This window comes from Colletotrichum fructicola (assembly GCF_000319635.2).
Source record: "Colletotrichum fructicola Nara gc5 chromosome Unknown KSG_Nara_v1_contig04, whole genome shotgun sequence".
Taxonomy (NCBI): domain Eukaryota; kingdom Fungi; phylum Ascomycota; class Sordariomycetes; order Glomerellales; family Glomerellaceae; genus Colletotrichum; species Colletotrichum fructicola.
This window is the reverse complement of record NW_027094054.1, coordinates 164,399-191,789: the sequence shown is the minus strand read 5'-3', so window position 1 is coordinate 191,789 and position 27,391 is coordinate 164,399. Positions and strand designations below refer to the sequence as shown.

Below are 27,391 nucleotides of genomic sequence, written 5' to 3'. Positions count from 1 at the left end.
CTAGCTTGATTTGTACAATGGCTTTAACTATGTTCTTAGCTTGCCTGGATGATCTTCTCCAACTCATCCGGGTCCTTGATGGTAGGGGTCAAGTTTTCGCTGCCCGTCGCAGTGATCAAGATGTTGTCCTCGATTCTGTAGAGATTAGCACCGTCACGGTTGGGAATGGTTGGGTGTTGCATACCTCACGCCACCAACATCCCAGTACTTCTCTAGTACGGCAGTGTCAATGTACTTGGAGTGGACGGGGTCCTTGAGGTAGGGCTCAATAATGAAGTTGCAGAAGTAGATGCCGGGCTCGACGGTGACGATGCTACCAGCAGGCAGCTTGCCTCTGACACGCAAGTAACGGAACATGGGGTCGGTGTCTGCGTAGTTGGGGTTACCGCCAACGTCGTGGGTATCCATTCCGAGGTAGTGTCCCAGGCCGTGGGGAAAGAAGGCGACGCTGGTCCTGTTCTTGAGAATCTCCTCCTTATCGCCCTTAAGGATGCCAACGGAATGGAGGCCATCAATGGCAATCTTGTGGGCCATCAGGTGGATATCGTCCCAGACGACACCCTCCTTCAGAGCTGCGGTGGTGTCAAGCTGCATCTTCAACACAATGTCGTAGATCTGACGGGACTCCTTGCTAAACTTGCCAGAGATGGGGAAAGTACGTGTCTACAGCTTGTTAAGACGGTCTCTGGGCACGACACGGTGGCTGAAAAAGACTTACAATGTCAGAGGCGTAGCAGTTCCATTCCATACCAGCATCCAAGAGGAGATTCTGCTTGCCCGCCAGGGGAGCATCGTTGGCTACGTAATGCAGTGTGGCGGCAGCTCGACCTGCAGCAAAGATGCCGTGGTAGGCCTGGTTGGTGGCACCGTTGGAGATGCTGTGATACAGGAAGGTGGCGTACAGCTCACTCTCGTTCTTGGCCTTCTTGACCTTCTCAACGACGGCGTGGTGGGCAATGGTAGACACAGCATTGGCCTTTCTGGTGAGAGCAACCTCGAAGTCGTCCTTGACCACACGGCACGTCTCGATGGCGTTCTTAAGGACACTAAAGTTCTTGCCTTCGAACTCGAGGAACGTGATGCTATCCAAGACCTGACCTTCGATCGCGAAGACGGTCTTGTTGCCCTTGCCGAGGCGCACAAGCTCGGCATTGACGTCGGTGGTGTACTTTACATGGTCGACGTCGTACAACTCCTTGGCTTCGGCAGCGCTGACGGGGAGGCCGGACCAGATAACGCTATCGGGGTCGATGGGAGGGATGAACAGGGTGGACTCGGAGGACTCGAGGTCGAAGACGTAGTGGCAGTCGGCGAGGGGGCAGCCGGTCAGGTAGTAAAAGTAGCGGCGCTGTCTTTGAAGGGTGTTAGACCATTGGCTAGAGGTTCTTGGGGTTCGGGAGCAGGGGTACCTAAAGGGTTCAGGCTCGTCGTTGTCCTCGATCATCTTGGTCATGCGACCCTCGACGTAGAGGACGCCGGTGGCACCGGGAACCTTGGACTTGACCTCATCGGCGACACGCAGAGCGTGGGCCTTTGCCGGGTACTTGCCCTTGAGGACAGTCTCGTAGTCTTGAGCCATGTTTGTGGCAGAGGTGGTGGAGAAGAACCGCGCCGGTCTCAAGGATGATGCGATGCGCCTCGTCGTCGATGGTACTGGAGCTCTAGAAGGCCCGCCAAGAGGTCTAGACGGATCTGCAGAGAGGTGTTGGGTTCGGTTTCGGCCGATGCTGATCGAGGCAGGTGCAGGAACAGTGGTGAAGGAGGAGCAGAACGTGCGGATGACGGCACGATGTGATGTTCTAGCCAACATCAAGTCTCTGTCGTCCGGGTCGAGTCGCACGGGGAAAGAGGGGCAGCGCCGTTACGTTAGATCAGATGGCGTATCGAAAGACGTTTGCTGCGTTGCGCCAGCACTGTAAGCCGAGCTAAAGCGCACTCTCAGCGGGACGAGATAGCTACGATAACGAATCACAGCACCAAGACTGGTCGGATAAGGAAGCTCATTCCTTGGACCTTCCCAGACCAGCGGCACCACTGCTGAAGCTACAGTGCAATCGCCAGCTCTAGGGGCGGGATCACACAGTATGCCCCTCCATCCCCACTCATTGCCTCTCTCAGCCAATGAAAGCCATAGAGTTCTCGGATGACGGCAAAGCGTCGGGTTAAATGTGTCCGTCTTATGTAATGCGGTCTCAATGGCCCGTGCATCGCAGAGAGCCACTGCCAAATGTAATGTCACGATGCACCTGCCACGAGGATTCCCCAAGCTCCTCCAACTCGAACTCGACGACCCCAACTTACAATCGTCATCCCCAGAGGTCTAGACTTCCACCAAAGTCCACAATCCCACTGTTATCCCCATTTCTGGACCGTTTCTATTTCCTCTCGCGGTTACCACTTGGACGCGGCTCCATTACAACACGTCGACGACAATGGTCTGTTGCACGTCCACCGTCATGCATGAGGTCCACTGAATGACACTCCCACAGGGGTCGAATGGCGTGGCCTGAAAGAGCCCCCAAAACATCGCGAGCCGCCCATCTGGAATAACAACTCGAACGAGGCTCTCCCTCCAGTCATGCCTAGTCGCTGCTCCTGACGCCTGTTTCTGACCAAGACTCGGCCTGGCCGATTGTGTCCCTGAAGAAGGCGTGGGACAGCATCACTCCGGCACGGCCAATCCCATCTCAATCAAGCCTGCCAACCGGTGCGATCCTCCCTCCATCAAGGAAGCAGGATCATCAACCCAGACCTCACGCAACTTGTTACCTGAAAATATTTGAATTGGCCAGAATTGCCCTTGCAGCCAAGCTCGACAATGTGCCGTCTTGTCCCAAGCTCCCAAAGGGTCTTGTCTCATGCGGGTGAATCCTCCAGATGCCACTACCGTCAACCACGTCTGCAGTCAATCCCAGCAAGTCTCAGGCGGCACAGAAGGAGGATGGCGGAGCAGCAGCTTGTAAGTCTCGAGGACCGACCATCTAGGATCGCCAGAATCTTCGTTCAATATCCTAGCATGCGACTGAGGTCTGATTTGCCGGCGTCAGGTTGCATTACTCCACCACAAAGTGCGTTTGTCTCCAACGTCTAATATCAGTTCCCCAAACTTGGCCGTCATCCCACAAATCGACCCCAAGGGGAATTACTGGGCCTGCTGTCCAGTGCGGCCCATGTCGAGGCTCAGCCAAACCACCGCTCAATCAATCCGAGTCAAGTTTCCTCCCTGGCTTTGGTTTATCATTCTAGGGTATCCAGGTCTTGCAGGGCCAGGTACTGCCCGCTATGCGTGCCGTGAAGGTCATCGGGCACTCATCGAAGCGCTTCTACTTGCTTGCTGAACAGCCGTTTGCGCGACTGGCCGCCGTCCGGGAGAGGCCAAGATTCACCAAGACCGCTGCGCAGGAAAAGTGCATTCAACCAGACGACGCGACACCAACACACCCAAGAAAGGAAATGATGTGATGGCACCCTTGGAAGCGAACTTGTCCCTGCAGCAACAACCAAATCGACAGAGTTGACGGACCTTGGCCAGAACGGTCGCCTGACCGCAATGCGCCATGCAACCCGTGTTGGCTGTGCTATTCCTCCCTCTGGAGCAACGACTAACAGATCGAAATGCACGACTGCTGTGTCTTCAGGATGTCATTCAGACACAAAAACCTCCGTCCGTGAGAGGACCCTCTACTGTCGTTGTCTCTACTGTCATTCGTTGTTCAAATTGGTCATATCTTAATTCACCTGCGAAGGCGACCTTCACGTCGATCGATGAGAGCTTAGGCTTCGTCCCCAAGCACTGCGCTGTCGCCTGCACTTGCAGGCTCCAACCAGTCAATATCAGCAGCGCAACACACGTCGGAGTTCTCCTGTGGTACAGACCAAAGAGACCATAATTTTACATGAATCCTTTTCTGTGAGCAAGCAGTCGTGCACAACGGAGACTACTTGCGTGCGGTACGAATTATCCCCACTACCGCCCAGCCATCGAAACTGCCGTATCCCGGCCCAGCATTCTTGGGATGGGGGCTCGTCTGTCGAACCAACGCCTTCTTTCGGTGAACAGCCCGCACTGTTGGAGATGCGTCGCTCAAAGCCCGCTCCATACGGCGCCCAACTTTTCGGTGTTTACCTACGGGCCCAACAGCGGCAGCACCGTTCGATACAGTCTCAATGTTAGCGCTTTCACGGCCCACCGGCTGCTCCAGTCAGCTCTCTGTTCCCGTCCAATACGATACGGGAGCGAGTCGGGTGTCGAATCCTTCCAATACCACTTCTGCAGTAGCCCAACTTCCAAGCAAAACGAAGGTCGCCTACCCCGCAACCAACCCCGACCGCCACCCCCCGTAACCCCGGCCACCCTCCGCTCCCCGTGGCTCTCTCGCCCGCAAAGCTGCAGCTTATTCAGGCGCCTGAGTCTCGGCAGTCCGCCTGATGTCGGTCCGATGAGTACGACTTTCCTCTAGCTTTTCCCAGAGAGGAAGAGGCAGACAATCGACGGACTTGCCTCCCAGCCAATGCCAGCTTTTGATTGCCGTGGGTCTTGGTTTGCAGAGTGCCCTCCCACTTCCCTCTTAAAATGACGTAGGACAAGCCTTATGGCTAGAAAAGACGACGGCATCCGGGAGACGGGGGTGCTGCCGGGCTTGGGGACATAGGCTTGAGGCAGCCGGACGCACAAAACCGCTTCTATTCATTTAACACCGCCGGTCGACGGGCCGCTCGAAGCCTCGCTGGAAAACTGGACACGCGGTGTTCACGCGCATTCCAAGAAACGTCAAGTCGGTTCAAGCTCAAGTCAAGCATTATGGCTGGTGCTCGGTAGCGTCCTCGGCGGTGGACTTGTGGACTTGTGGGCAAGCGAAGCCTTGACGATCGAGCTTGGGCGTTTGTGCCTGCTTGGTGTTCTCCGTCTCTCTCACTCAATCACTGTGTAGGCGGTGGCGTACTGCTGCGCACAAAGTCAATGAATGTGCCAAGCACTTGGCTCTCACGATCACTTCTCGGCGTTGCGGGACGGGTGTCACTGGATGAACGACTCAGCTCGCTCCAAACCTCTCTACACGTTACATCCTCAAGACCCAAGACGCGACATGAACAAGGGACCGGCGCATGTGTCACCAGGGCAAAATGTACTCGACATGTATCCCGCACAACACAAACTCCAGATATTGTCTCCCTTGCGCGTGTTATTCTGGAACCCAGCCCTCGTAAAGTCGTTGGCCCCGGCGCAATTCCAGCCCTCGTCGGAGCTGGCCGCAGCAACAGGGAAAAGCAACGTCCACATGGCCAAGCTCGTCCGCGACAGGATCCGACAGCTAAGACCTCGTTCCAAAAGTAACAAAAACATTTCCAAGGGCAGCCTCGCAGGCGTACTTCCCGTCCTGGCGTGGGGCAGCATGGGCCAGGACTTGGCAACCCCGTCCATCTTGACGAGTTTCTTCGCGCTGCGCGGTTCCAACTCGCAATACTCAAAGCTTGTGGGTGGTGTGTGCGGAGCTGCCAAGATGACAGCTTCTCGAGTCTCTGGTAGAGGATCTTCGGCCGCTTTCGTCTGTGTCCATGGGGTTGAGCTGTGTGCTATAAAGATCCATGGCTTCCCCAGCCCAGGCCCCTGGCTTGGGTTATGTTTTGTTTTGCTCTGCAGGTGCGCCGTGCTTCCATTAGGTTGAGAAGCTACATAAGATACTGAGTAATTCGTCCAAGCTGAACGCGCGAGACTTGAATTTCTGCCAAGAGAGCCGCGACTTGCATCGCCTATATCGCCATCATGGGTGACATCCAGCCTCACGAGTAAGCACCTCAACGGCCAATACAAGCTTGACTTCCATCTGACTTCGACTCCTCAGCAGCAAGACTGTCGATGCCATCGGGCATCATGAAGAACGTGCCCACCACATCGACCCCGTTGACCTGAGCCGCAACGTCGAGGCCAAGTAAGTCAGCAAGCTCGTAATCCTGACGACCAGCCATGATTCACAGCTATGCAGGATCAAGAACCCTCTTGAAGGAATTGGTTACGAACAACTTATGCACGATGTCGAGGCCTTCTGCGAAGAGAAGGGTCTCCAGAGTGAAGTTGGTCTCTTCCGTAAGGGAGCCCTGGTAGCACAGGACCCCGAGAATTATGCGACCATCGGAGGCACCGAGGCTTTGGACGAAGCCGAAATCCAGGCGTTGCGCGACGAGGTCGAGCACAAGTGGCGCATGCCAACGAAGCTGTTCTTGACCATTGCCACTTGCTCTATTGGTGCTGCCGTCCAGGGATGGGACCAGACCGGCACGAACGGCGCCAACATTTTCTTCCCTGCAGAGTATGGCATCGGCTCCGACAGCACTCGGGACACCCTCATCCTCGGTCTTGTCAACGCCGGCCCTTATCTCGGAAGCGCGTATGTTTCGCAAGACCGCCCTCATAAGTTACACTGCTAAACATTCTACAGTCTGCTCGGCTGCTGGCTTTCTGACCCTCTCAACAACTACTTCGGTCGCCGCGGTGTCATCTTCTTCTCTGCACATTTCTGTATCTGGCCTCTCATCGGCTCGGCCCTTAGTCACAACTGGCAGCAGCAGTTCGTCAACCGTCTTCTCATGGGTATCGGAATGGGAGCCAAGGCTTCCACCGTGCCCATTTACGCTGCTGAAAACTCGCCTCCAAGCATACGAGGTCAATACAACACAACACTATCGCTCAGAAACATTAGGCTCACATGGTAGCAGGTGCCCTGGTTATGAGTTGGCAAATGTGGACTGCCTTTGGTTCGTCATTCAGTCAAAGTACATGCGCTCAGAGCTAACTCGGTTAACAGGCATTGCTCTTGGTACCGCTTTCAACCTTGCCGTCTACTACGCCAAGTACAACTGGCGTCTTATGCTTGGTAAGTCCGGCCGCAACTCGTCCATGAAGTTGACTTTGACTGACGACCGCTTGTTCAGGTGCCCCGTTCCTCCCCGCCGTCCCTCTCCTCGTCATGATCTACTTCTGCCCCGAGTCTCCCCGTTGGCTCATGAAGAAGGGCCGCTACGTCGCCGCGTGGAAGGCCATGATTCAACTTCGAAACCACCCGATCCAATGCGCTCGTGATATGTACTCCATCCACGCGCAGCTGCAGCTTGAGGGACAGGTCCTCAGCAAGAACAACTACGCGACTCGCTTCACACAGCTCTTCACCATCCCTCGTGTCCGTCGCGCGAACTTGGCTGCCTTTACTGTCATGATTGCTCAGCAGATGTGCGGTAAGTTAAATCTCGCTCATCAACCATCACCCCTTAATCATCATCGCCCTATTGTATTTCGCCCGTTCATATCTGTACTGTAAACTGATTAGCCAGGTATTAATATTATTGCCTTCTACTCAACCACCATCTTCAAAGACGCAAACATGGGCGATTTCGAAGCCCTACTCGGTTCCTTCGGCTTCGGTATGGTCAACTGGCTCTTTGCCTTCCCAGCCTTCTGGACCATCGACACCTTCGGACGAAGATCTCTTCTGCTGTTCACATTCCCGCAGATGACGTGGACCCTCTTAGCAGCCGGTCTCTGCACGCTCATTGAAGCCGGCACAACCCGCACTGCACTCGTATCGCTCTTCGTGTACCTATTTGGCGCCTTTTACTCTCCTGGCGAAGGGCCCGTGCCTTTCACATACAGTAGTGTTCCGTGCCATCCTACCCAATTGACTCAGGAAGATCGAATAACTAACATCTTTATAGGAAGTTTACCCTCTGTCTCACCGTGAGATGGGCATGGGCTTCGCCGTGGCCACCTGCCTGTTCTGGGCTGCCATTCTGGGAATGACCTTCCCATTCATCCTTAAGCGTCTTGGCGTCGTTGGCGCGTTCGGACTGTGAGTTATAGCAAGTGCGATTGACTTTGTAAGATCAAATCACTAACTGCGTCTAGGTACGCCGGCTTCAATGTCGTGGCTTTCTTCATGATCCTCTTCTGGGTGCCCGAGACCAAGCAGCGCACCCTCGAGGAGCTTGACTGGGTCTTCGCTCTGCCCACCAGCCGCTTCGCCCGCTACCAGGTCCAGAAGGCCATCCCCTACTTCATCAGACGCTGGGTCTTCTTCGACCGCAAGGCCACGCTGGAGCCTCTCTACACTTTTCAGAAGTCCCACCGCGCCGAGAACGTCGTCGAGACGAAGAACAGCTCTGACGGTGAGAAGAAGAGCGAGTAGATGCTTGTCGGTCGAACACGAGCATCGCCACGCACTTTCGGTGATTCGTTTGTGAACACATAAGGGGACGAGAGATCGATATACCCAGGCGGAGGATGATCTGATGAGCTTTACTTTCTTGACGCCGGGCCTTGGGCTTGGCGTAATAATGCGTGGCTGGATTTCCTTCCACGTTTGACTACAGATTGGACTTTAAGTCTAGCATGCTCCTTACCTCGATACCAATACCACTTGATTTGTCTAGACTACTTGATGTATGTGGAAAATCCCAGTTGATCCCGACTCTTGTGATTCGGATGAGTATATTTGACTTTCCGGGCGGATAGGAACAGCAGGAACGTTGTGAAAGACGATAGACGACGCCGACAAGACAAAACCAATAATACGCACGATAGTATGTAGGATAAGTTGGCTTGAAGTCCGGTAGAGTAACAAAAGTCATGGTCCTAGGATATAAAGCTTCAAGAGACTCATTCGAAAGATTGCCAACATCACCGGTGTTTACTGTGTGCCTGATGTGTCCACAATGAAAGCCTCTTGTCTTCCCGATCTCGATCGTCAACAAGCTCACCCCACAGTGCTGCGTGCAATGGCCGCGACGTGCCAAGCCAGCGCTTCCAACTTCCCATGTTCACCAGCGTCTCCGCCCCCGCAATTTGCAGCCCGGGCAACTTTACAGGAGGCATCCCTCTCATGACCTTGGCATTGCAATTTGACGTGGAATCAGAGAAAACCTTACTGTTCAAAAGCAGTAAATGACGGCTTAACGTTGAATCAAAATGACAGGGCACTGTGCTTTTTCCCTGCGTTCTTTTGAAATTTCACTCAGTTAGATTAGACGAGACGAGAACGCGTGTGTGTTTGTGTACGTATGAGGTCAAGCAAATGCGTTTCCTCAGATTGTATGTGCAAGTATGATAAATATGTAAGTGAAGAGAACACCAAGTCCCTTACAGCAGGAAGAAATACCCCATCCCAACACCCTCAAAACTATCATACTCTCCCACAGAATCGGACCAGCCTATCTTCGGCACCTTGATCGGCCGAGCTGTTCTATCCCCTCACATCAAGATGCTCACTTCTTAAGCGTCAAAACACCTGGCCTGTACGGCAGCAGCCCGTAGTCGCCGCTGGACGAAGGAGACCGGCCTTGGTACAACAGCTGCAGGTTGCACGCGTCGACAGTCATGGTCTGGTCCGGGTCGCTCCTGATCAGGTCGCCGTGGCTGATATCGTTGGTCCAGGTGGCGCCGCTGTTCGCCTTGCCGGCAAAGGGGTTGCTCTCGGTCGCGGCCTGCGGGGTCCAGCTGCCGCCGAGGCTGGTGGCGGTGAAGGAGCGGAAGTAGCGGCCGTTGGCGCCGATGGCCTCGACGATCATGAGGTACTTGTTCATGCCCTTGACGGTGTAGACCTGGACGGCCTCGAAGAGGTTGTTGGAGGTGTCGCTCAGCACGACGGTGGAGGCGGAGCCGAAGCTGCCCGGGAAGTTGCCGATGGGCATGCTGGCGCGATAGATTTTGCCGTTGTCGCCGGCGAAGAAGAGGTACATGTTGGTGCTGTCGCCGATGACGGTCTGGTCGATGGGGCCGGTGCTGGAGCCGGAGATGGTGCCGGAGAAGAGGGGCTGCGCGGCGGACCAGCCGTTGGCGATGGTGGGGTCGCTCGCGGTCTTGTAGGAGAAGGCCGTGGGACCCCACTGGTAGGCCATGATCCAGATGTTCTTGGGGCGGAAGAAGAAGAGCGTCGGGGCGACGACGGACTGGGACATGGCGTTCTGGGAGGCTGAGGCCATCTGGGACCAGTCCGAGAAGGTGCCGAAGTTCATGGATCCCCACGTGCTCCCCGTATCGTGCGTCGTGGCATACACGAGGTGCTGTCCGTTGTAAGGGACCGCGGTGAAGTCCTTGAGAGCGACCCAACCGGACTTGGGGTTCGCGAGGGAGCCGGTCGAGGTCCAGGAGTAGGTGGATGGGAGGTCGCACTGGGCGGCGACGCCCATGGCGGAGGCAAGGAAAGCGACGGTGTTTTGGAACTTCATGATGTTGGATTACGAGAACAGAAAAGATCAGACGAAGAAAGAATGAGGCTGAATCCCTACTGATCCAAAGTTTGGTTCTGTGAAGGGATCACCAAGTATATATAAACCTGTTCATGTGCAGCTTGCAGGACGGAAGACCGGCGATCCAAAACCAAGATCTGCCGCCATGCCGCCTCCACGTGGTTCGAATGCGAATAGTTGCATCGCGTAGCGGATAGAATACGAGAGACGCGAGCGTCTCATTTGTGCGCGAAAAAGATGTTTGTTGCGGATAAACAACATGGCTGAGCCCGGTAGCCTCATTGTTACCTCACTTTACCCGGGAGGCGACCGGGGCCCTCACTCGGGTCCAACGCGAGAAGATCGGATGGCACCGAAGAGCGGCCTCCGATCCTCCGGCACCCGTTCCAGAACATTTCAGATCCATTCTTGCATTCATCGGACGGCAGTTGAGCCCGTGTGACATGAGACTATGTAACGGAGCGCACGGCACTGATATCCGCGCTAATTGGGTTTTTTCATCCCCTTTTCTACCCTTTTTGAACTTGCGGCCCCCCTCGCTCTAATAAGCATAACTAGACCACCCCGAATAGATTAAATATATTAACACAACTCCTTGATTCCGGGTTTGCGGCAAAAAAACCACTCCATAAACGTCCACATCCATTGACTCAATAGAGTAAGACAATCAAGATGAATCTCCACCAATTGCTATTGTCGGCGAGGGGACGCGAGGGGCCCGCACTCTTCGGGAGTTTTCGAGGCCCTGTGTATATTACTTCCCCAGACTTGGCACTTCCCACGGCGTTTCTTGGCACGCAGGGCCGTTCCGCTTCCACCGTCATTCGTTTAAGCATTCGTTCATTGTTTTCTGTGCATATCTGACCAATACAATGGTCCTTTTGAGTAACCTCATCGCCGTGGCCGGCCTGGGCGCCATCGCTCGCGGCCAAATCACCGTCGACACGAGCTCCAAGCTGCAAAAGATTGACGGTTTCGGCTTCTCTCAGGCATTTGGCCGTGCCAAAGAGTTCCAGAACGCCCCGTCAGCTCTCCAGAAGGAGGCGCTTGATCTGCTCTTCAGCACCGACAAGGGTGCCGGGTTCAGCATCATCCGCAATCGCATCGGCTCCGGCGGTAAGGGCGATAGCATCCTCCCCACGAGTCCCGGGTCGCCTTCTGGCAAACCGACTTACTCCTGGGACGATGATGACAGCGGCCAGGTCTGGTTCACGAAGCAGGCTGTCAGCTATGGCGTGAAGCAGATTTACGCCGACGCCTGGAGTGCCCCAGGGTTTATGAAGACCAGCGGCAACGAAGCCACGGCCGGGTCAGTTTTGGAGCTTGCGGCATGCATTGACTTGAGCGCATATGGCTGACATACTCTTACAGATATCTCTGCGGCACCACAGGCCATACCTGCCCATCTGGCGACTGGCGACAGGCATATGCGGATTTCCTGGTTCAGTACGTCAAGTACTACCAGCAAGCCGGCCTCAACGTGACCCATCTCGGCTTCCTCAACGAACCTGACTTCTCGTGAGCACCTTCTCTACCCTCTTATCCGAGTATGTGGGCTAATCACCATACAGCCCCGGCTACTCCCAGATGCAAATCAGCTTCAACGCTCAGGAGGCCATCTCCTTCATCCCCATGCTCTCCAAGGCCGTCCAGGCCGCCGGTCTCAGCACCAGACTCACTTGCTGCGACGCCGTCGGCTGGGGATCGACCGTCAAGTACACAAACGCCCTCGTCGCCGGCGGCATGGAGTCCTACCTCGGCCTCATCACCTCGCACACCTACTCGGGCGACGCCAACACGGCCCTCGACACCAAGCTCGCCTCCTGGGTCACCGAGTCCGGCATCACGAACCCCTTCGACCTGACCTGGTACAAGAACGGCGGCGCGACCGAGGGCATGACCTGGGCCAACAAGATCGCCGTCGGCATCATCAACGCCAAGCTGTCCGCGTACCTCTACTGGGAGGGCTTCGAGCTGAAGCAGCTGCAGTCCGACTCCCACCTCGTCGACACGCAGGACGGCAAGACCGCGACGCCGTCGGCCAACTTCTGGGCGTTTGCGATGTGGTCGCGGCACATCCGCCCCGGCGCGCAGAGGCTGGCGACGTCCGGCATGGTGGCGTCCGACGTGCTGACGGCCGCGGTGCAGAACGCGGACGGGTCGGTCGTGGTGGTGTTTACGAACAACGGCAGCGCTGCCAAGACCGCGAGCGTGTCGTTCAAGGGGTTCACGCCCAAGGCTGCGAGCGCGTGGGTTACGGACAACAGCCACAAGTTTGATACGACGCAGGCTACCGTCTCTGGTTCGGGAGTGTCGGTTTCGGTGCCGTCCAAGGGTGTCGTCACTGTCCAGTTGACTTGAGGAAGTTGAGGTTGTGGTATGATTGGGGTGGACCTCCATTCGTTTGCTTCTTGCTGTATATATTATGCATCTACTTTCTTCTGAGCATATTGACTTCTCTTTCTGGGCATGCGTACCAGAATGCAAATATCAAAGTTCTCAGTGCCAGGCGATTTCCCTCTTGACCTGCAACATTCAGCACAATCAACTAGGAATTTCCATGCCATCTACGTCTCGCTGGGCTCGACTCTATCGACCCCACCGCTCGAGAATCTCCCTCCTTCTCTCGCTTCTCTGTCGTGCCTTTCCTGCATCGACCCTCTCCACGCGCCCCTTGACCTTCTCCACCTCTTGTCCCAACACCGCAATGGACGCCTCAATGCCTTCGTCCACCAATCTGACATCTCCAAAGGGGCTTTCTGCCAGCAGACTGTCGCGCAAAAGCTGCACAGCGAGCTTGGCGTCCGCCAGTTGTGCTGCAGCTGTGCTCTCGAGCGACTCCTGGGCATTGCGTGCCACATCGCGCGCCTTGGCCTGTCTTTCGGCCAGGGTCCCGGACAGCAGAGCAATCTGGGTAGGGCCATCCGCGTCCTCGGGGAGAGCGATAGCCAAGGAGCGAAGGAGCGCCTCAATAGGTGGCTCGTCCAAGCCAGCGGAGAAACGACGGTTGCCGGTATTGGAGCGTTGGCGTATCGGGGAGCCGGGGCCGGTGTTGCGGCGGCGGACGGGTGAAGCCAGGTCCTGGGTGGGGGTCTTCTTCTTGGGCGTGGCCGCAGGGACGGACAACTCAGAACGAGCCGTGGAGACAAGATTAGTCGTGGCAGTCTGGTGCGATTGAAAAGTTTCGATACGAGCAGAGAGGCGCTCGATGTGGTCGAGCAGGTAGTCGAGGCACTCGTCGATCTAGTACGGTCAGATGCATACTTTCGGATACTTTCGGATGTACGGCGAGATTTCAGAAGACTTACGTATACAACGGCTGCAGCCGATCGGCCAAGCGACTGTCCGTTCTTGTTCGACAGTGATTTCAGAGCAGGCTCCAGGTACTGTTGCTCGACGGACATCTGGGCGACAGGAAGGATTTCGGAATAGAGGGACTCCAGCTCATCCTGCAGAGACTTGACATCGTCAGAGGGGTTGGGAGTGGTCTCCCCGCGGTGAACGGAGCTGAGCGTCTCGAGGTAGAGGCGGTCAAGCTTTGTACGCATCGTTTCAACCGTGTACTTTATGAGTCTGCGACATGGTCAGTGAAATGTCTCAGAGGAGCAGGTACGAGAAATAGACCTCATGCAGATCTCCCGGAGCTTCTCAACGTTCTCGCGGTCCTCCGGGTCCTCTGTCTCCAGCTCCAGCCCCAGCTTGCGCAGACTGAGGAGAAGCTTATCGTCGGAGTGGAGCAGGCTGTCGAGCGTTTGCTGCAGACCGCTACCCGAGACCTTGCCCTGCTGTTCGAGATCAGAAGCCCTGTACTCTAGGGTCTGGGACAGCTCTTCAACCTGGGTTGGGTTAGCAGCGGTCGGGATAGAGGAGAGAGACAAACTCACCGAAGTCATCATCTTTCTTCGCTGAGAATCATGCTTCTGAGTCCGTTGATAGACGAGATCGGAGCGGGCCTCCTGGACCTTGGCATTGCTCTTGACAAGCTTGGCCAGCGCGTCTTGCTGCTGCTTCAGGGTCTCAGTCTGCTTCACTATGGCAGCAGTGGAGCGGTTGAGCTCGTCGATGGCTTTCTGAATCTCATGCTCGCTGAGGGCCTGGACGGCGGCGAGGTCCTGAGAAGCCACGAGCTTGTCGACCTGGCCGTATTTGTCGAGAGTCGAGTACCTAGAGTGCCATCCTGTGAGACACGGTTCCCTTGTGTGACGCGTTTGGCAGGATACTTACAGCGACAGCTCGTCTTTGGACAGGAGGTTGTCGGGGCCGAGGTGAAGACGCGCCCACTCTGTGAAAGCGGTGCCGTGCTCCGGATCGTCGAGGGCTGCCTGCAGAGTGTGTCTGTCAATGGCCATGCCATATCTGCGTGCGATGCTTTCCAAGGTGGAGGCATCCATGGTGACAATGGTGGCCTATAGATGCGACAAGTGTAATGGAAGACGGCGCTAGGCAGGTCGTATTCAAAATGAGCAACTTCTTGGAGGTTGCGATGGCGGCACGTGGTGAAAGTTCCGAGAGGAACGGAGGACGGGCCGTGCCTTGATGTCTGAGTTGTTGTGGCCAAGGGATGTGAATGGCTTCAGGCTGTGACTTGGGATAGTAGTAGGGGATGGTGGCTCGTTTCCTCAAGGGACGGCTGTAGCGAGCACACGGGATGCAGCTGTCCAATGACGGGAAACGGTTGAGTTTGTGGATTGATGCACGATCCAGAGAAGTCGACGTGCTTCCAAGTAATGGCTCCCGTTGGGTGTAGCCAGCCACGACGGCTCAGGATGCACACACCGCCGTCGCCGTGTGACGGGGGCCGGGAGACTCAGCTTGAGGTCTGCCCGTCTCGGCTCGGGTTGCTGTCTCCGTGGCTTGGGGGCCTGGGGTCAATCCGAGAGGCGGTTTTTCGGGAAGTCAGATATCGGATGAAAGAGACACCGAATACGGAAGATGCAAACTTGGACGGGATGATATCAGATCAAAAGCCGTGAGGATGTGGCGGGACACAAATGAGAGGCGCCGTTGAGTTGGTTGTGAAGTGCAAACAGAAACTCGATCGGCCAAGCAGAGTGAAGCAACCACCACCACTGAATGGAAGGGGCCCCACTGTGAGATATGACTAAGCCGAAAAGAGGAAAGGCCCCCACCGGGAGCTCGAGCCGACCAACGACAAGTCGCACTTCAACGGCTTCCCGTCTGCACGGACCCCAAACCGGCGCCCAACAGCGGCGGACCAATGATGAGGTACCTAACAGCTGCTGCCACTCTGCCACTGTCAAGCACTTACACGGCTCAGATCAACAACAACACCACCACCACCACCACCAACACTCTCTCACTCTCCATCAGCAGCCACCCGCGCAACTCACCCAGACAGACCCCCACTGCCGACCGATGGCCTGACCGCCCGCGGCATCGTGCATTTCAAGACGTCTGCACTGATCCCCTTTCTGCTCCGTGGCTCAGCTTCCGCCAACAAAGCAGTCGTCTATTTCGGAGCTCGTTTGCAGCAGGGGCCGCAGTGCCGTCCGCCCATCAGGTTGGATGCAGCCATGCAGCGGCAGCAGCATCAGACGGCAGCATCTCGATAGAGCACGTTTGGGGTTTCTTTCTACACATCATTTTTGACATATGCCACTCTCCACGTTAGCCACCCCCTTCATTGGGGTCCTTGGGGTCCTGTGCGAGATGAACGCTGCAGAAGGGGTGTTGCCCGATTTGGACACGCACACTGGACACACACACATACGAGACAACCCGGCACGGTCCGGAAGGATGCCTCTTCTTCTGTCTCTACTTTGCAGTCAAACAGATAATGGGTTCGCACAGTCTTTGATATCTGATATCTTGCGCATCGTCCCATAGGGAGCAGCATCGATCAATCCGCACTCTGCAGACCAAGGGTAGATCCGCCCTCGGCCTTCTTCCGAACCACAGAACGGCTCCATCACGGAAACCTCGTATGCTTGCTCCCATCTGAGCTCGCCACTGCCACTGTCCTGATGGAAAACTCACCTTGTAGGCTTTGCCCGTTTGTGCCCCATTCACCGCACACCACGCCTCCTCACCAGACCCCATCTTCCATCCCATCTCCTTCCTAACCAACATGGCCACCGGCATCTCCAGCCCACCGTGACGTGTCAAAGCTCAAATGTCACCAAGTCCTCCCGTTTCCGCCTCTCAACTCTGGTCCATGGGATATATACCGCCGTTGGTGACACCGCGGGAAGAGCAGCACCTTGTGTTCCGTGTGTCTCTCCATCTCTGTCTCTCACTCTCATTTCCCCCCACGGGTGCTTCTGCTGTTGCTGTTGCTGCTGCTGCTGCTACTGCTGATCGCTCTGCGTCGACATTATACCATTCGGACCTTGTGACACCCTGCCTGTTGTTTCCCTCAAAATGGTCACAAACCTCCCTGCTCGCCGCGAGCGCCTGTCCTTCCCGGTCTTCTCCTGTCTCAGACATTTTACAGACAATGCCCTCGCTTCGTTCCATGCTCCCCGTTTGCCATCGCGAATGTTCAGAAGAGGTGACGACGACGACATCAGCTTCATATGGGGGAGTTGCTGGCGGTCGGTTGTGAGACGAGTTGGTGTTGTTGCCTGGGTTGGTGTGATTTACCTGACGAGCGAGCTGCTGGTATGGAGCCTGTCTCTGGCTCTCAGGCCGGTTGGGTTGCAGTTTCTGTCGTCCATCGCGGGCATGGCCTTGGTCTTCGCGGCAATGGTTGTCCTGCAGACTGTGTGCCCTGGCGCGGACGGATTCTATCATCGAAACATCAAGTCCAAGGTAAGCTGCGCCATTCTCGGCCGTAAACCACTCACTAACGCAGCCAGATTGACTTCATCAACAACAACCTCGGCGTCGCATTTCCAGTACCCATTGTCACCATCAGCCGACAGGATCTTCTCGGAGGCGCAGGCATCGGACGAGTCATCACCAACTTCGGTAGGTCTTCTTGCCAGTCTTGCTTTTCACAAACGCTAACCAACGTAGCCACCACGAATGTGATCTTCTGGACTCTGGCATTCCTCCTCTGTTGGGCGGTCTTGACGGGCATCGCGAGAGCGCCATCCCCCAAGACCTGGGTTTCCAAGAAGACCGAGGTCGATGTCGAGCAGCCCTGGCGCATCGACACCCCCACACCACGCCTCGAGCTCCCTCCGCAGACCAACAGCCGCAGACCGTCGGAGAGCACAACGCTGAACGGCACCACGATGACCGGATACCACACCGATAAGGAAGCGGGCTTGGCGCCGGACTCGAGGACCGTCTCCGCCTACTTCACCGACAGCGAATGCCCCACCCCGATCCCTCCGCCCCTCGACGGCGTCGACGAGCCGCAGAGAAGATTCTCCGAGAACACTCAGACCTCGACTCGACAACCTCCTGAATGGATCGCATGGACCAGGGAGTGCTATCCCATCATCCTAGCCATCTTCTTTCTCGTGGCTATGGGTATCCCCATCTCAAGATCGACTGGCGACGACCGCATCCTGGACGGCTGCATGCTCTGGCTCACCTGGATATCCAGCACCAGAGCCCAGCGCACCTTCGGACGCGGCCATCTCCTCGCCGCCTCTCCAGGCATCAAAACCACGGCCACGACACTGCTCAACCCCGTTCTCCTCACAACCCTCGCCATGACAGCATACACCCGCGCCAAGGCCGCCGCAACGCACACACCTGCCGACACCGTCCTCGCTGCGTTCAGTGGCGGCACGCCCCTTTCCGACCTCTGGACCGCCAAGACGACCGGGTGGTCCCTCCGGCCCGATCAACGCGACTGGTTCGGCGCCGGCGATGCCGCCCTCTCGATCCTCGAATGCGGCATCGTCGTCTGGGGTTTCAAGCTGTACGAGTGCCGGTGGCAGATATGGTCCCGCGCGGGTTTCGCAGTTGTGCTCATGTCGGCCGGCGTGGCAGGCTTGAACGTGTTCGTGTGCGTGTTGTTGGGTAGGGCGGTAGGCCTCAACGGCCCCGAGGCGTTTGCATTCGCGGCGAGGAGCACAACGCTTGCGCTCGCCAGGCCCGCGATGGAGGTTCTCGAGGGGAACCAGGTCGTGAACGCGGCCTTGGTGGTCAGCAACGGTATCCTCGGACAGCTCATGTACCCCTTTCTTTTGCGAAGACTTGGATTGGAGGGCCAGGAGAAGGACGAGGGCAGAGAGGAAGCGAAGGACAGCGCGCTTACCATTGCCGCGGGGACGGCGATTGGCATTAACGGAGCGGCTATGGGGGTCTCGTATCTCTATGAGAGGAAGAACAGGGCTGCACCTTACGCCGCGCTCTCCATGACAGTCTTTGGCATAATGACTGTCGTTTTCACCGCTGTTGACCCCTTCACGGGCATCCTGCTTCGCCTGGCTAGCTAGGAGGTAGTCAGTGGTTTCTGCAGATTGGGTTTAGGGTTGATGATTCATAACATTATGGGCGGCTTCCTCGTTACGCAGCATAGCATACTTTCAGCATCAGCAGCAGATAGACAAGGGAGGCATCTGTAATCGTTCAAACAGTCAAATGCGCGTGGTATTTTTTGGTGTACAGTCATGCCTGTATCAGCAAGTAACATGCGAAAGTCAAATGGACTCGTTCCGGCCCAACAGAGCCGTATCGACAGTGCGGTTTCGACTTTTCGCCCCCGAATGCATACTCTCAATGCTATCAGCTCTTGTCATCACGATCTACTCCAGTCTGCGATTCACCGTTAGCTATTTTCTCCTTCGAGATGCTGTGAAGCCAATAGTTATACCTCTCAATCAAATGCAGTCCGCTTGCGGTCTCGACGATACCACTAATTTCGCCAGGGTTGAGACCAAAAGCAGCATCCTCAAACTCCTTTTGCATGTCACCCTTGCCGAAGTAACCCAGATCGCCCCTCTTACGGGCGCTGCTGCAGTCAGACTCGGTCAGGGCGAGCTCGCCGAGGGTGGTAGAGCCGGACTTGATCTTGTCCTCGTGGGCCTTGAGAATCTCGAGAGCGTCTTCCTTGCTGCGGGTGATTTCTGCCTCTCTCCAGCTCGATGGACGGCGGCTGCCCTTGTGCTTGACGAGCAGATGGGCGGCGCGAATCTTGCCCTCGGGAACGGGAACAGCTTGAGGCCTAGCGCCGAGGCCGGCGCTGTGGTGGGTAGCCATGTAGTGCTTCAACTTGTCCGTGTCGGTGCCTGCGGGAGGTTCCCAGCGGGAGACTTTGTCGGCGGCATTGAAGTAGTAGGGGAGGTTCTTGGAGTTGGAGTGTCGCACTTCCCAGCCAGGAGGGAGACCGGTGTCAGCCTGGGAGCATTGTTATGTCAGTCGACTGTTGGAATGGCACTGTCTTGGGAGCATGCATCTAGGCTCGGCCATGTTCCTGTCCAGCTCAACAAGGCGGCATGGTATACGGCAAGTACTATTGCGACCACAGCCGAGCTGAGATTGAGGCTGAAGGCGACGGCGGGAGAGGCAATGATCGAGCGGCGGAGAAGGAAGAGGAGGCAGATGCGGAGAAGGGCATGTCTGCGGGGACGGCACTGCTTACCATGGTTGCGTTGCGACGGGTGTTTACTGCGGAGATGCGATGCGGTAGGATTCGAAGCTGGCGGGGAGCTGTCGCGAACAAGGAACAACGGGACGAAGTACGATGGGGTTGGAATACGTGGACGAGACTGGAACTGGGGGGAAGGGGAGGAAGAAGAAGAGAAGAAGAAAAGGTTGCGATGGAGTTGAGAGCAAGGAACACGAGGGGGTGCAGCTGGAGTGTGGTGGTGTTGCCCTGTGTGCTGGGCTTGCTGCAACGGATGGATGTCCAGCAACTGAGGGACCTGAAGCTGGAGGATGACGTGCCGCTGCCGGGGTGACGGTTGGGAAAAAAATAGCGAAGGGGACAGCCTCCAGCAGGCTGCCAGGCTGGGACAGCTGGCCAACCAACGCGGTGCTTGGGGGCTGTGGGGAAGGAGGGGGCCACGGGGACACCTGGTGACCACAGAACAGGGGGCGGGGTTCCTAGAAGCTCAGGTGTTTCCTCCTGTCTTCCCCTGAAGGCGGGGGAAGAAGGCGCTGGAAGGAGGGGTTTGGCCACTGACTGAAACTTGTGTCCCCATTGGTGCAATACCCGCTTTATTCGTCGACCTTTAGTCAGCTTGGTCGCTGAAGCTTTGCGTAGCAAGTACCTCTTGGATTGTCACTTGTCAGTCAACTCAGGGTTCCCTGTCCCAGGAACGCCGATCCATCTGATCAGATGAGATTTCAGGTTTCTTCAACACTCGGCAGCTGCTTGATATTGATGGTATTCAGAATGGGCCTTCCCAGCAGCGACCGGATAGGCTGCACAATATCGTGATGCTCCGAGGCCAAAATCAACAGAAAATGTCAGACGAGCTTAATGTTCAGGAATGCTGCCTTGCCTCACCTTCTTCAGCCTCATTCAGTGCAACACACCACCATCTCATCTGAGGTGTTTGCCTTATGACAGTAGTAACATAGAGGGAGACGTACTGGTGTTACGCCGAAGTGATTCATGTGCAAGTGATTCATGTATTCGTGTCCATGTGAGCTCAGCCTCCAGGCCAGGAGACCAACTAGGTCAGCCGCCATTGCAGAAAGACAGTTCTGCGATGAGTCCTTAAAAGCAACGCTTGAGAGACAGATAATAATCAAAGAAGTCCTAAAAATCTACCTTTCTTATCTATTGCAAAACATCTGATTAGAAACTCAATATCGGCCACTGATATTCTTTCCACCTCCTGCTGCCTGCCGGCATAAGAATTGTACACCGGGCCTCACCTCGGTGAAGCCGTGACTCAGCGAAAGCATCTGGCTGACCGCCGGCCCCACCATCGCCCCAGACGGAAGGCACCCGATTTTAGACCGCCCGTGCGCTACCGCCTTTCTCTACTACCACCGCCCTCTTTACTTTTTCCCATCCTCGCCTCACCTTCAACCGCGCATCACTTTCACCAACAACACCTTCGACGCGCCCTCTGCAGCCGACGATCGATCGACGATCCAAATACCTTACGCGACCTTTGTTGCGATAAATCTCTCACCCCGGCAACACACGTTCTACCCAACCGACACGATGGCCACCCCCATGTCGACGACCTCCCAGGAGGACTCGAGCAACAAGAAGCTCGAGCAAATCACCTTCCGCTTCTGCTCCGAGTGCTCCAACATGCTGTACCCCAAGGAGGATGAGGAGACCCATAAGCTGCAGTTCACCTGCCGTACCTGCCAATTCACCGAAGAGGCCCAGTCTACCTGCGTCTTCCGCAACGTTATGAACAACGCCGCCGGCGAGACTGCCGGAGTTACCCAGGATGTCGGCTCAGACCCTACTGTAGGTCACTCCCAGCCTGTCCTTGCCCCTGTTGTCTGCATCGAGTGCGGCCACGCCATCCTGTGCACTGGTTGTGGCAACCCCTCGGACGAGTTCGACGTCTCGGTCGTCTCCCAGCCCAACACCCCCAAGCACAAGAACATGGAAATCACCTGGGACGACTTGATGGAGATGGCCGAAGACGATGCCATGGATGAATACGACGAGGAGAAGGAGCCGACCGACGCTATCAACCAAGACTTTGCCAACATCAACCTTCACCACCATCAAAACCCCGCCCCCGCCGCGCAGCACGTCTCATGGCCTACCTTCCAACTCGCCGTCAACCAGTGATGGGCATTTCACCTGAACATACAAACTACTTCTGGATGCCCCGTGCCTGGATGGTGCTGTGTTGGCTGTTGCAATGGATTCTGCTCCTTTTGGATTCGAGACCTCCTTTGTGAACAGCTGGCTGACCTTGCATCTCTCCGGATCTAGCTTCCACGATCGAACAAGGAATGCCCCGTCTGTAAGGGAGCCGAGGCCGTCTTCTTTCAGTCTCAACAGCGTAGTGCCGAGACTGGCATGGTAAGCCGATACCATTCTCTCGCCCAATGATGGACACTGGCTAACAGAAACCCAGAAATTGTTCTATGTTTGCTGCGATTGTGGTCACATTTTCCAGTGATGGATCGAACCTCATGATACCCAAAGGTTAGAACAGAGGAGGACGTGGTCTTGCATATTACGGAGTCGGAAGGCGTTAGCGGTGGAAAAGGCTTCGGGCCATGACTTTGTGTTTTCATAGTACAAATTTCCAAATTGATGCGTCCCAGTTGTGGACGTGGTATTCTCTCGGCATGTGACTCTCCCCGGCCGACTTATTTTGTGACTGTGAATGGTAGGTAGATGGAGATTGGTATCGACAGCCAACCCGTGAAACGCCGGCTCATGCATTCATATAGTACAACCCCAATGCTCTCCTTTTTCCCTGTACATGTACAACTTTCTACACCTCTTCCCGCTTCCCCTGTCAACCGCGACTCGTCTATGCGTGCATGGGGGCCATGGAGAGAATCTTGCTCCACTTCTTCTTTCTCAGTTCGGCGCCGACAACACCGTTGATGCGGGAGCCGACGGGGTCACCGGACTTGTTGATGAGGACGCAGGCATTGTCGTCGAAGCGGATGATGCTGCCATCGGGGCGGAGGGACTGCTGCTTGGTGCGGACGACGACGGCGTGGCGCATGTCACCACGCTTGACCTTGTTGGCGGCGGAAGAGCCAGCCATGCCACCATCACCGGCACCGCGGTGCTTCTGGACAACGACAACTATCCTGTCGCCTTTGCAACTGTTAGCGTTCGGGTTCGGGTCGTCGTGCGCGGGGCCAAGGACTTCTCGTACCGATGCGGGCGTGTCGCTTCTGGCCAACGACCATGGCGCACTCGACAAGGGCGGCGCCCGAGTTGTCGATGCATTGAAGCATCGTCTGGGGCATGTCAGGACTGGTTCCTACCGTAATTATACGTGGAGCTTCAAACAGACCTTTAATTGAATCATCTTGGCGGCAGAATCTGGAGTATGACGCTGATGACCAAATCTCCCCAAACAGTCGCTACACCTGAAGCTATCTCGACAAAGTGGAACTGCAAAGTTGAAAATGCGGCCGGACAGCGGCGTTAGGTAATCCCGATCTGGCCAATGGGCGGGGGTTGCGGCGGGATGCACCGTGGGCGCTGTGGCGACGGGATGGAGTAGCGAGGTGCAGCTTGATTGGCTGACATAACCCGTCTCTTCCTTCCAAACCAAGATGGTCAGTGCTACTATTTTGACGTCTCAGCTGTTCCGCGTGGGGCCAGTCGACGATAATTGCCTAGCCACTCGGGTTTGCGGGATTTGATTGGGCAAAGGACACTGCCAACCCCGGTAAGGCGCAATCCAATGTTTCCCTTTGCTGTTCCATCCTTCCTTCCTCCCCTGGAATCTGTCCAGTCCAATCCAGTCTGGTCCTTCCAACTAAGAACCTGGAAGTACCTGCCTTACCACATACCGTCTGGCTCTCTCTGCCATTGACGTTGGCGTTTTGGCATTGACATTGCCCGGCGACGATAGGATACTAATTCACACAAAGAAAGGGGAGCGCAGTACAGGAGACAGGGACACACCAGCGAAACCCGCCTGACGACAAAGACAACGACGACGACGACGACACCGAAGAAGAAGACGACTACCCGACGACTAGAGAAGGGGCTGAATCAAGGACAGCGACTGCCACACTCAGGTCCATCCAGCCTCACCCTCACCTCATTCTCATCACCTCTCTGTGTCTCGGCTTCTCATTTTCCTCTCTCTCTCTCTTCTCCTCCTCCTCAAGCAAGCACACGTACGCATTACCTGCTGCTGTACGCATTGCCCGTCTCATTGAGGAGGCCGTTCCTCTGTCCTATCTCTGGCCGCTGTTCTTTGTTCAGTCGTTGTTGAAGCCATTCCCTTACCTGATCTCCGCTCCTTCCCAACCCGCAACACCCCGGCCGCCGTTATTTGTTTTTGCTGCATCTGCGTATTGCGGGCTGCCGACTGCACCTCTTTCAATCTTACCCCGGCACCGCAGTGCAGCGCATTAATCTCAAATCTCCACCCAACACAACATTGGGATTTGTTTATGCCCCCTTTGAACCCGAGAGATATGACGACACCCGGCCTGAGCTGACCTTTCGACCACCTCTCTACCCTACCTACCTACCTAACGCAGCGGTACCTCAACTCACTCCGCGCACCTGTGCGTCTTTTCCCGGCCTGGGGACAACAACCTTCTTCCTGGCATCGCACATCCACAACCACAACCCGCTTGCGTTTCTGATCTTAGCGGCCAATCTTCCTTGCGACAACACCTCACCCCAGTCCGCCACTCTGTCACCAGGTACTGTCGTCGTCAGCTCACGATATTCGATCGACCCGAATTCGTCCTCGTGCGCTCTGCTCTGCTTTGCGTGGGCTGTCGAAGGGAGCCCAACGTCGACCTTGGCCCTTCGTCCACTCCTTGCGCTGTGCTCTGTGCGCCGCCGACGCCGACTTTGACGCTGGTCCCTGGATCCCCCGACACTCGTTTAGCCTTTTCAGCTCCTACCGCAAATCCTTCTTTCATATTGCGCTGGAGCTGACTTTGCGACGACCTCAAGATGCCGCCCTCTGCTGCGTCCAAGAAGCAGAAGCAAGCCCTTACTTTGGCCCAACTCGCCTCCTACGACGACTTTCTGACAGATGCCCTCGTTGACCATGTACGACCTTGATTCCGTCGCTGCAGCCCCTCCGCTCCTGCTGGGCGGCGCAGCCACGTATCCTGCTTTGGCGTAATGAGGCTGACCTTTTGTACAGGCATTCTACTGGACCACAATCCCCAAGAACCGCAATGGCTACCACCCGTCCCGAGGAATCCGCGAGGAGGAAATCACTCAAATCATTCAGTCCGAGATTGTCGTCAACAAAGACCTCGAGGCCGCCGAGCGCAAACTGCTAGCCACCGATGGCTTTCGCAAGTTCTTCAATGCCCTCAAGACAGACAAGGCCAAGGATGATTTCAAGCGCCACATGCGTCGCTATACCCAGGTCTACCTTCCCGACTGTCCTTTCGAAGTCAACTCCACCAATCGCTACACCATCGTGTCGCACGAGGCTGCCATCACCGCTCGACGCTTCATCAGGAGGAACGAGAACATCAAGTACCTTGCCGGAACCCAGGTCAACATCTCTCCCGAAGAGGAGCGGGAAATGACTGCCCGCAAGAAGGACTTCAGCATCATTATCTCCTCACGGAGTAAATGCGCCAGCTTGTTCATGGGCCCTGCGCGATTCGCGAACCACGATTGCGGTGCCAATGCGAAGCTGATGACTACGGGTACAGCCGGCATCGAGATTATTGCGACGAGGAACATTGAGGCCGGAGAGGAAATTACCGTCACGTACGCTGAGAACTACTTTGGAGAGGACAACTGCGAATGCCTCTGCAGAACCTGCGAGAACAAATGTGTCAACGGTTGGGCGCCTGCTGAGGGGCAAGTGATGGTTAAGAAGAGCATTGAGGAGTCACTGATGGACGGCTACTCTTTGCGCCGACGGAGGAGAGACGACAGCAGCGGTCCTTCATCCCGGACCCCTTCCGTTACTCCCGACATCCGTCCACGGGTCTCCAAATCTCGACTGAGAGGAGGAAAGTCTGCGCGAGATTCTTTGGCGGTCGACTCGCCAATGTCTGATGCGCTGTCGCCGAACAAGAAACGATCACTGGACTCGCTTGTCACACCACCCATCACTCCGTCAAAAAGGCGCAAGCTCTCCGCAACACAATCTGCACCTGCCCCCACCGAACATGTCAGCTCTAGAGACAGCTCGGCCTCCGAGTCTGTGCGCAGCATGTCTCTGACGAGCGGCTCTAACGAAGACGGCTCGGTCACAGATATCACAGAACCGGAGAAGGATACACCGGAGCCGACCCAGGCACGAAAGGCGGAATTGGTGAAGGAGGAGGATTGTGAGGAGTTGACGGAGCAGGTCTTGGCCCAGGCTGCGCCATTCTCTTCTCAACGGCTGGTGAAGACGGCTTCTACGGCATCGGTCGAAACGTCTAGTTCGACACGAGAAGCTTCCGTCGCAACGACTCGGTCGATACCCATATCGTCCTTGTGTGATCCTCCGCCGCCGCCATCCGCGTCTTCTATGCGAGATACGTCAGTCGCTAGAGCCATGGCGTTTTCGAGTGACGCTGTCTCCTCCACGGCCAGACCCGTTATGAGCATCGCGGCCGCCATGTGTGAGAATATCAGCCCAAGACGAGTGGCAATGTCAGACGCTAGCATCTCTGGCAGAAACAGTTTGAAGATTATGCAGGTGGAGAGAATGGTGTCAACAAAAGAGCCGCTTACAAGCCCCCGCCATTTCGTGCAGGAAGCGTCAACTGTTGAGGCCTTGACGTCAATTGAGCAGGACGCACCGATCATTCGCAGCTCCGAGACGGTGCAGAGCTTGAAGGTCGAAGCACCGACGTCGACAGAGAATCCTGCGCCGATCATGGACAATATCAAAGTCTGTGCGGTGGTTGATGAGACGATGGAGGCTGCTGACCAACCGCCCCTGAAGAAGCGCAAGTACCAACGGCGCACCTTCATCAAAGAGACAACACCACCCGCGAAAACCCGAACGCCCGGCGATTACACGCTAACGCCGCTGCTGCTCTCTGAGCCGCAGACAGCTTGGGTACGCTGCATGAACTGCGAGACGGCCTTTGTGCAGCAGAACGCCTACTATACCAAGAGCTCGTGTCCGCGTTGCGAGAGGCATTCCAAGCTCTACGGGTACATATGGCCAAAGACGGAGAGAGCTGGACCCCGCGATAAGGAGGAGCGCATTCTTGATCACCGCCTCATCCATCGGTTCCTGGGACGCGACGACGAGGCGCGCATCCGCGGCCGAAAGAGACCTACCACAGGAGCGCCATCAGAGGCAGGCGAGGAAGACGCGGGGTCGGAAGCCGGTGGCAAGGCGACGCCCAAGTACAGAATTGGAAACAGGCGCCAGAGAGCCGCAGACGAAGATTCCGGGGAAGCTGAAGACACAACCGGGTTGAGACGGAGCGGTCGGATGCGCAAGGCTAGCATCAAAGTGGCAGGCGAGTGACCAACCGGAGTGGTCCGGCACCAAGCCGAAAGGACCTCTTACGGCCCTGGGCGCAAATCGTGCCCCTTTGTTTTCTCGGGAGCAGAAACAAACGAGAGACGGATTTATTATTGGAACATGAGGGGACTGCCTTGAGCGGGAAGGCGGTCTCATGTTCTCGTTGCGGATTGTACATCATCAACTTTTGATTTTTGCTATGCATG

At 56.1% G+C, this 27,391-nt stretch overlaps 11 protein-coding genes across 11 annotated transcripts; 6 read left to right on the top strand and 5 right to left on the bottom strand.

The window, feature by feature from the left end:
• Positions 1 to 35: 35 nt before the first annotated feature.
• On the bottom strand, positions 36 to 1,579 carry PEPP (putative Xaa-Pro aminopeptidase PEPP; the record flags this gene model as incomplete). The annotated part of the gene is made up of 4 exons (XM_032019670.1): positions 36 to 135; positions 185 to 663; positions 719 to 1,352; positions 1,410 to 1,579. 4 exons carry the CDS (start codon positions 1,577 to 1,579, stop codon positions 36 to 38), a joined length of 1,383 nt encoding a protein of 460 aa, XP_031883053.1.
• Positions 1,580 to 5,135: 3,556 nt separating this feature from the next.
• Positions 5,136 to 5,704, top strand: CGGC5_v006797 (uncharacterized protein; the record flags this gene model as incomplete). Its single annotated transcript, XM_032019667.1, has 2 exons — positions 5,136 to 5,641; positions 5,701 to 5,704. 2 exons carry the CDS (start codon positions 5,136 to 5,138, stop codon positions 5,702 to 5,704), a joined length of 510 nt encoding a protein of 169 aa, XP_031883159.1.
• A 60-nt stretch (positions 5,705 to 5,764) lies between these two features.
• On the top strand, positions 5,765 to 8,177 carry ywtG-2 (putative metabolite transport protein YwtG; the record flags this gene model as incomplete). The annotated part of the gene is made up of 10 exons (XM_032019666.1): positions 5,765 to 5,787; positions 5,844 to 5,930; positions 5,985 to 6,386; positions 6,438 to 6,661; positions 6,715 to 6,753; positions 6,804 to 6,872; positions 6,931 to 7,230; positions 7,327 to 7,649; positions 7,708 to 7,841; positions 7,898 to 8,177. 10 exons carry the CDS (start codon positions 5,765 to 5,767, stop codon positions 8,175 to 8,177), a joined length of 1,881 nt encoding a protein of 626 aa, XP_031883160.1.
• Positions 8,178 to 9,252: 1,075 nt separating this feature from the next.
• axhA (Alpha-L-arabinofuranosidase axhA) lies at positions 9,253 to 10,215 on the bottom strand (the record flags this gene model as incomplete). Its single annotated transcript, XM_032019665.1, has 1 exon — positions 9,253 to 10,215. The coding sequence occupies one exon, from the start codon at positions 10,213 to 10,215 to the stop codon at positions 9,253 to 9,255; it is 963 nt and encodes a 320-aa protein (XP_031883151.1).
• An 893-nt stretch (positions 10,216 to 11,108) lies between these two features.
• On the top strand, positions 11,109 to 12,597 carry gba-1 (putative glucosylceramidase 1; the record flags this gene model as incomplete). Its single annotated transcript, XM_032019664.1, has 3 exons — positions 11,109 to 11,545; positions 11,608 to 11,754; positions 11,808 to 12,597. The coding sequence occupies 3 exons, from the start codon at positions 11,109 to 11,111 to the stop codon at positions 12,595 to 12,597; spliced, it is 1,374 nt and encodes a 457-aa protein (XP_031883152.1).
• A 228-nt stretch (positions 12,598 to 12,825) lies between these two features.
• Positions 12,826 to 14,627, bottom strand: CGGC5_v006793 (uncharacterized protein; the record flags this gene model as incomplete). The annotated part of the gene is made up of 5 exons (XM_032019663.1): positions 12,826 to 13,479; positions 13,545 to 13,809; positions 13,861 to 14,072; positions 14,121 to 14,400; positions 14,461 to 14,627. The coding sequence occupies 5 exons, from the start codon at positions 14,625 to 14,627 to the stop codon at positions 12,826 to 12,828; spliced, it is 1,578 nt and encodes a 525-aa protein (XP_031883153.1).
• Positions 14,628 to 16,617: 1,990 nt separating this feature from the next.
• On the top strand, positions 16,618 to 18,593 carry CGGC5_v006792 (uncharacterized protein; the record flags this gene model as incomplete). The annotated part of the gene is made up of 3 exons (XM_032019662.1): positions 16,618 to 17,007; positions 17,055 to 17,166; positions 17,215 to 18,593. The coding sequence occupies 3 exons, from the start codon at positions 16,618 to 16,620 to the stop codon at positions 18,591 to 18,593; spliced, it is 1,881 nt and encodes a 626-aa protein (XP_031883154.1).
• A 309-nt stretch (positions 18,594 to 18,902) lies between these two features.
• Positions 18,903 to 19,741, bottom strand: ssp-1 (Peptidyl-prolyl cis-trans isomerase ssp-1; the record flags this gene model as incomplete). The annotated part of the gene is made up of 3 exons (XM_032019661.1): positions 18,903 to 18,912; positions 18,971 to 19,494; positions 19,739 to 19,741. The coding sequence occupies 3 exons, from the start codon at positions 19,739 to 19,741 to the stop codon at positions 18,903 to 18,905; spliced, it is 537 nt and encodes a 178-aa protein (XP_031883155.1).
• A 1,536-nt stretch (positions 19,742 to 21,277) lies between these two features.
• On the top strand, positions 21,278 to 22,205 carry RPB9 (DNA-directed RNA polymerase II subunit RPB9; the record flags this gene model as incomplete). The annotated part of the gene is made up of 3 exons (XM_032019660.1): positions 21,278 to 21,535; positions 22,016 to 22,105; positions 22,161 to 22,205. The coding sequence occupies 3 exons, from the start codon at positions 21,278 to 21,280 to the stop codon at positions 22,203 to 22,205; spliced, it is 393 nt and encodes a 130-aa protein (XP_031883156.1).
• Positions 22,206 to 22,565: 360 nt separating this feature from the next.
• On the bottom strand, positions 22,566 to 23,078 carry CGGC5_v006789 (mitochondrial 54S ribosomal protein uL14m; the record flags this gene model as incomplete). Its single annotated transcript, XM_032019659.1, has 3 exons — positions 22,566 to 22,861; positions 22,923 to 23,007; positions 23,064 to 23,078. 3 exons carry the CDS (start codon positions 23,076 to 23,078, stop codon positions 22,566 to 22,568), a joined length of 396 nt encoding a protein of 131 aa, XP_031883157.1.
• Positions 23,079 to 24,697: 1,619 nt separating this feature from the next.
• Positions 24,698 to 27,188, top strand: hlm-1 (Histone-lysine N-methyltransferase set9; the record flags this gene model as incomplete). Its single annotated transcript, XM_032019658.1, has 2 exons — positions 24,698 to 24,796; positions 24,894 to 27,188. The coding sequence occupies 2 exons, from the start codon at positions 24,698 to 24,700 to the stop codon at positions 27,186 to 27,188; spliced, it is 2,394 nt and encodes a 797-aa protein (XP_031883158.1).
• Positions 27,189 to 27,391: the final 203 nt, after the last annotated feature.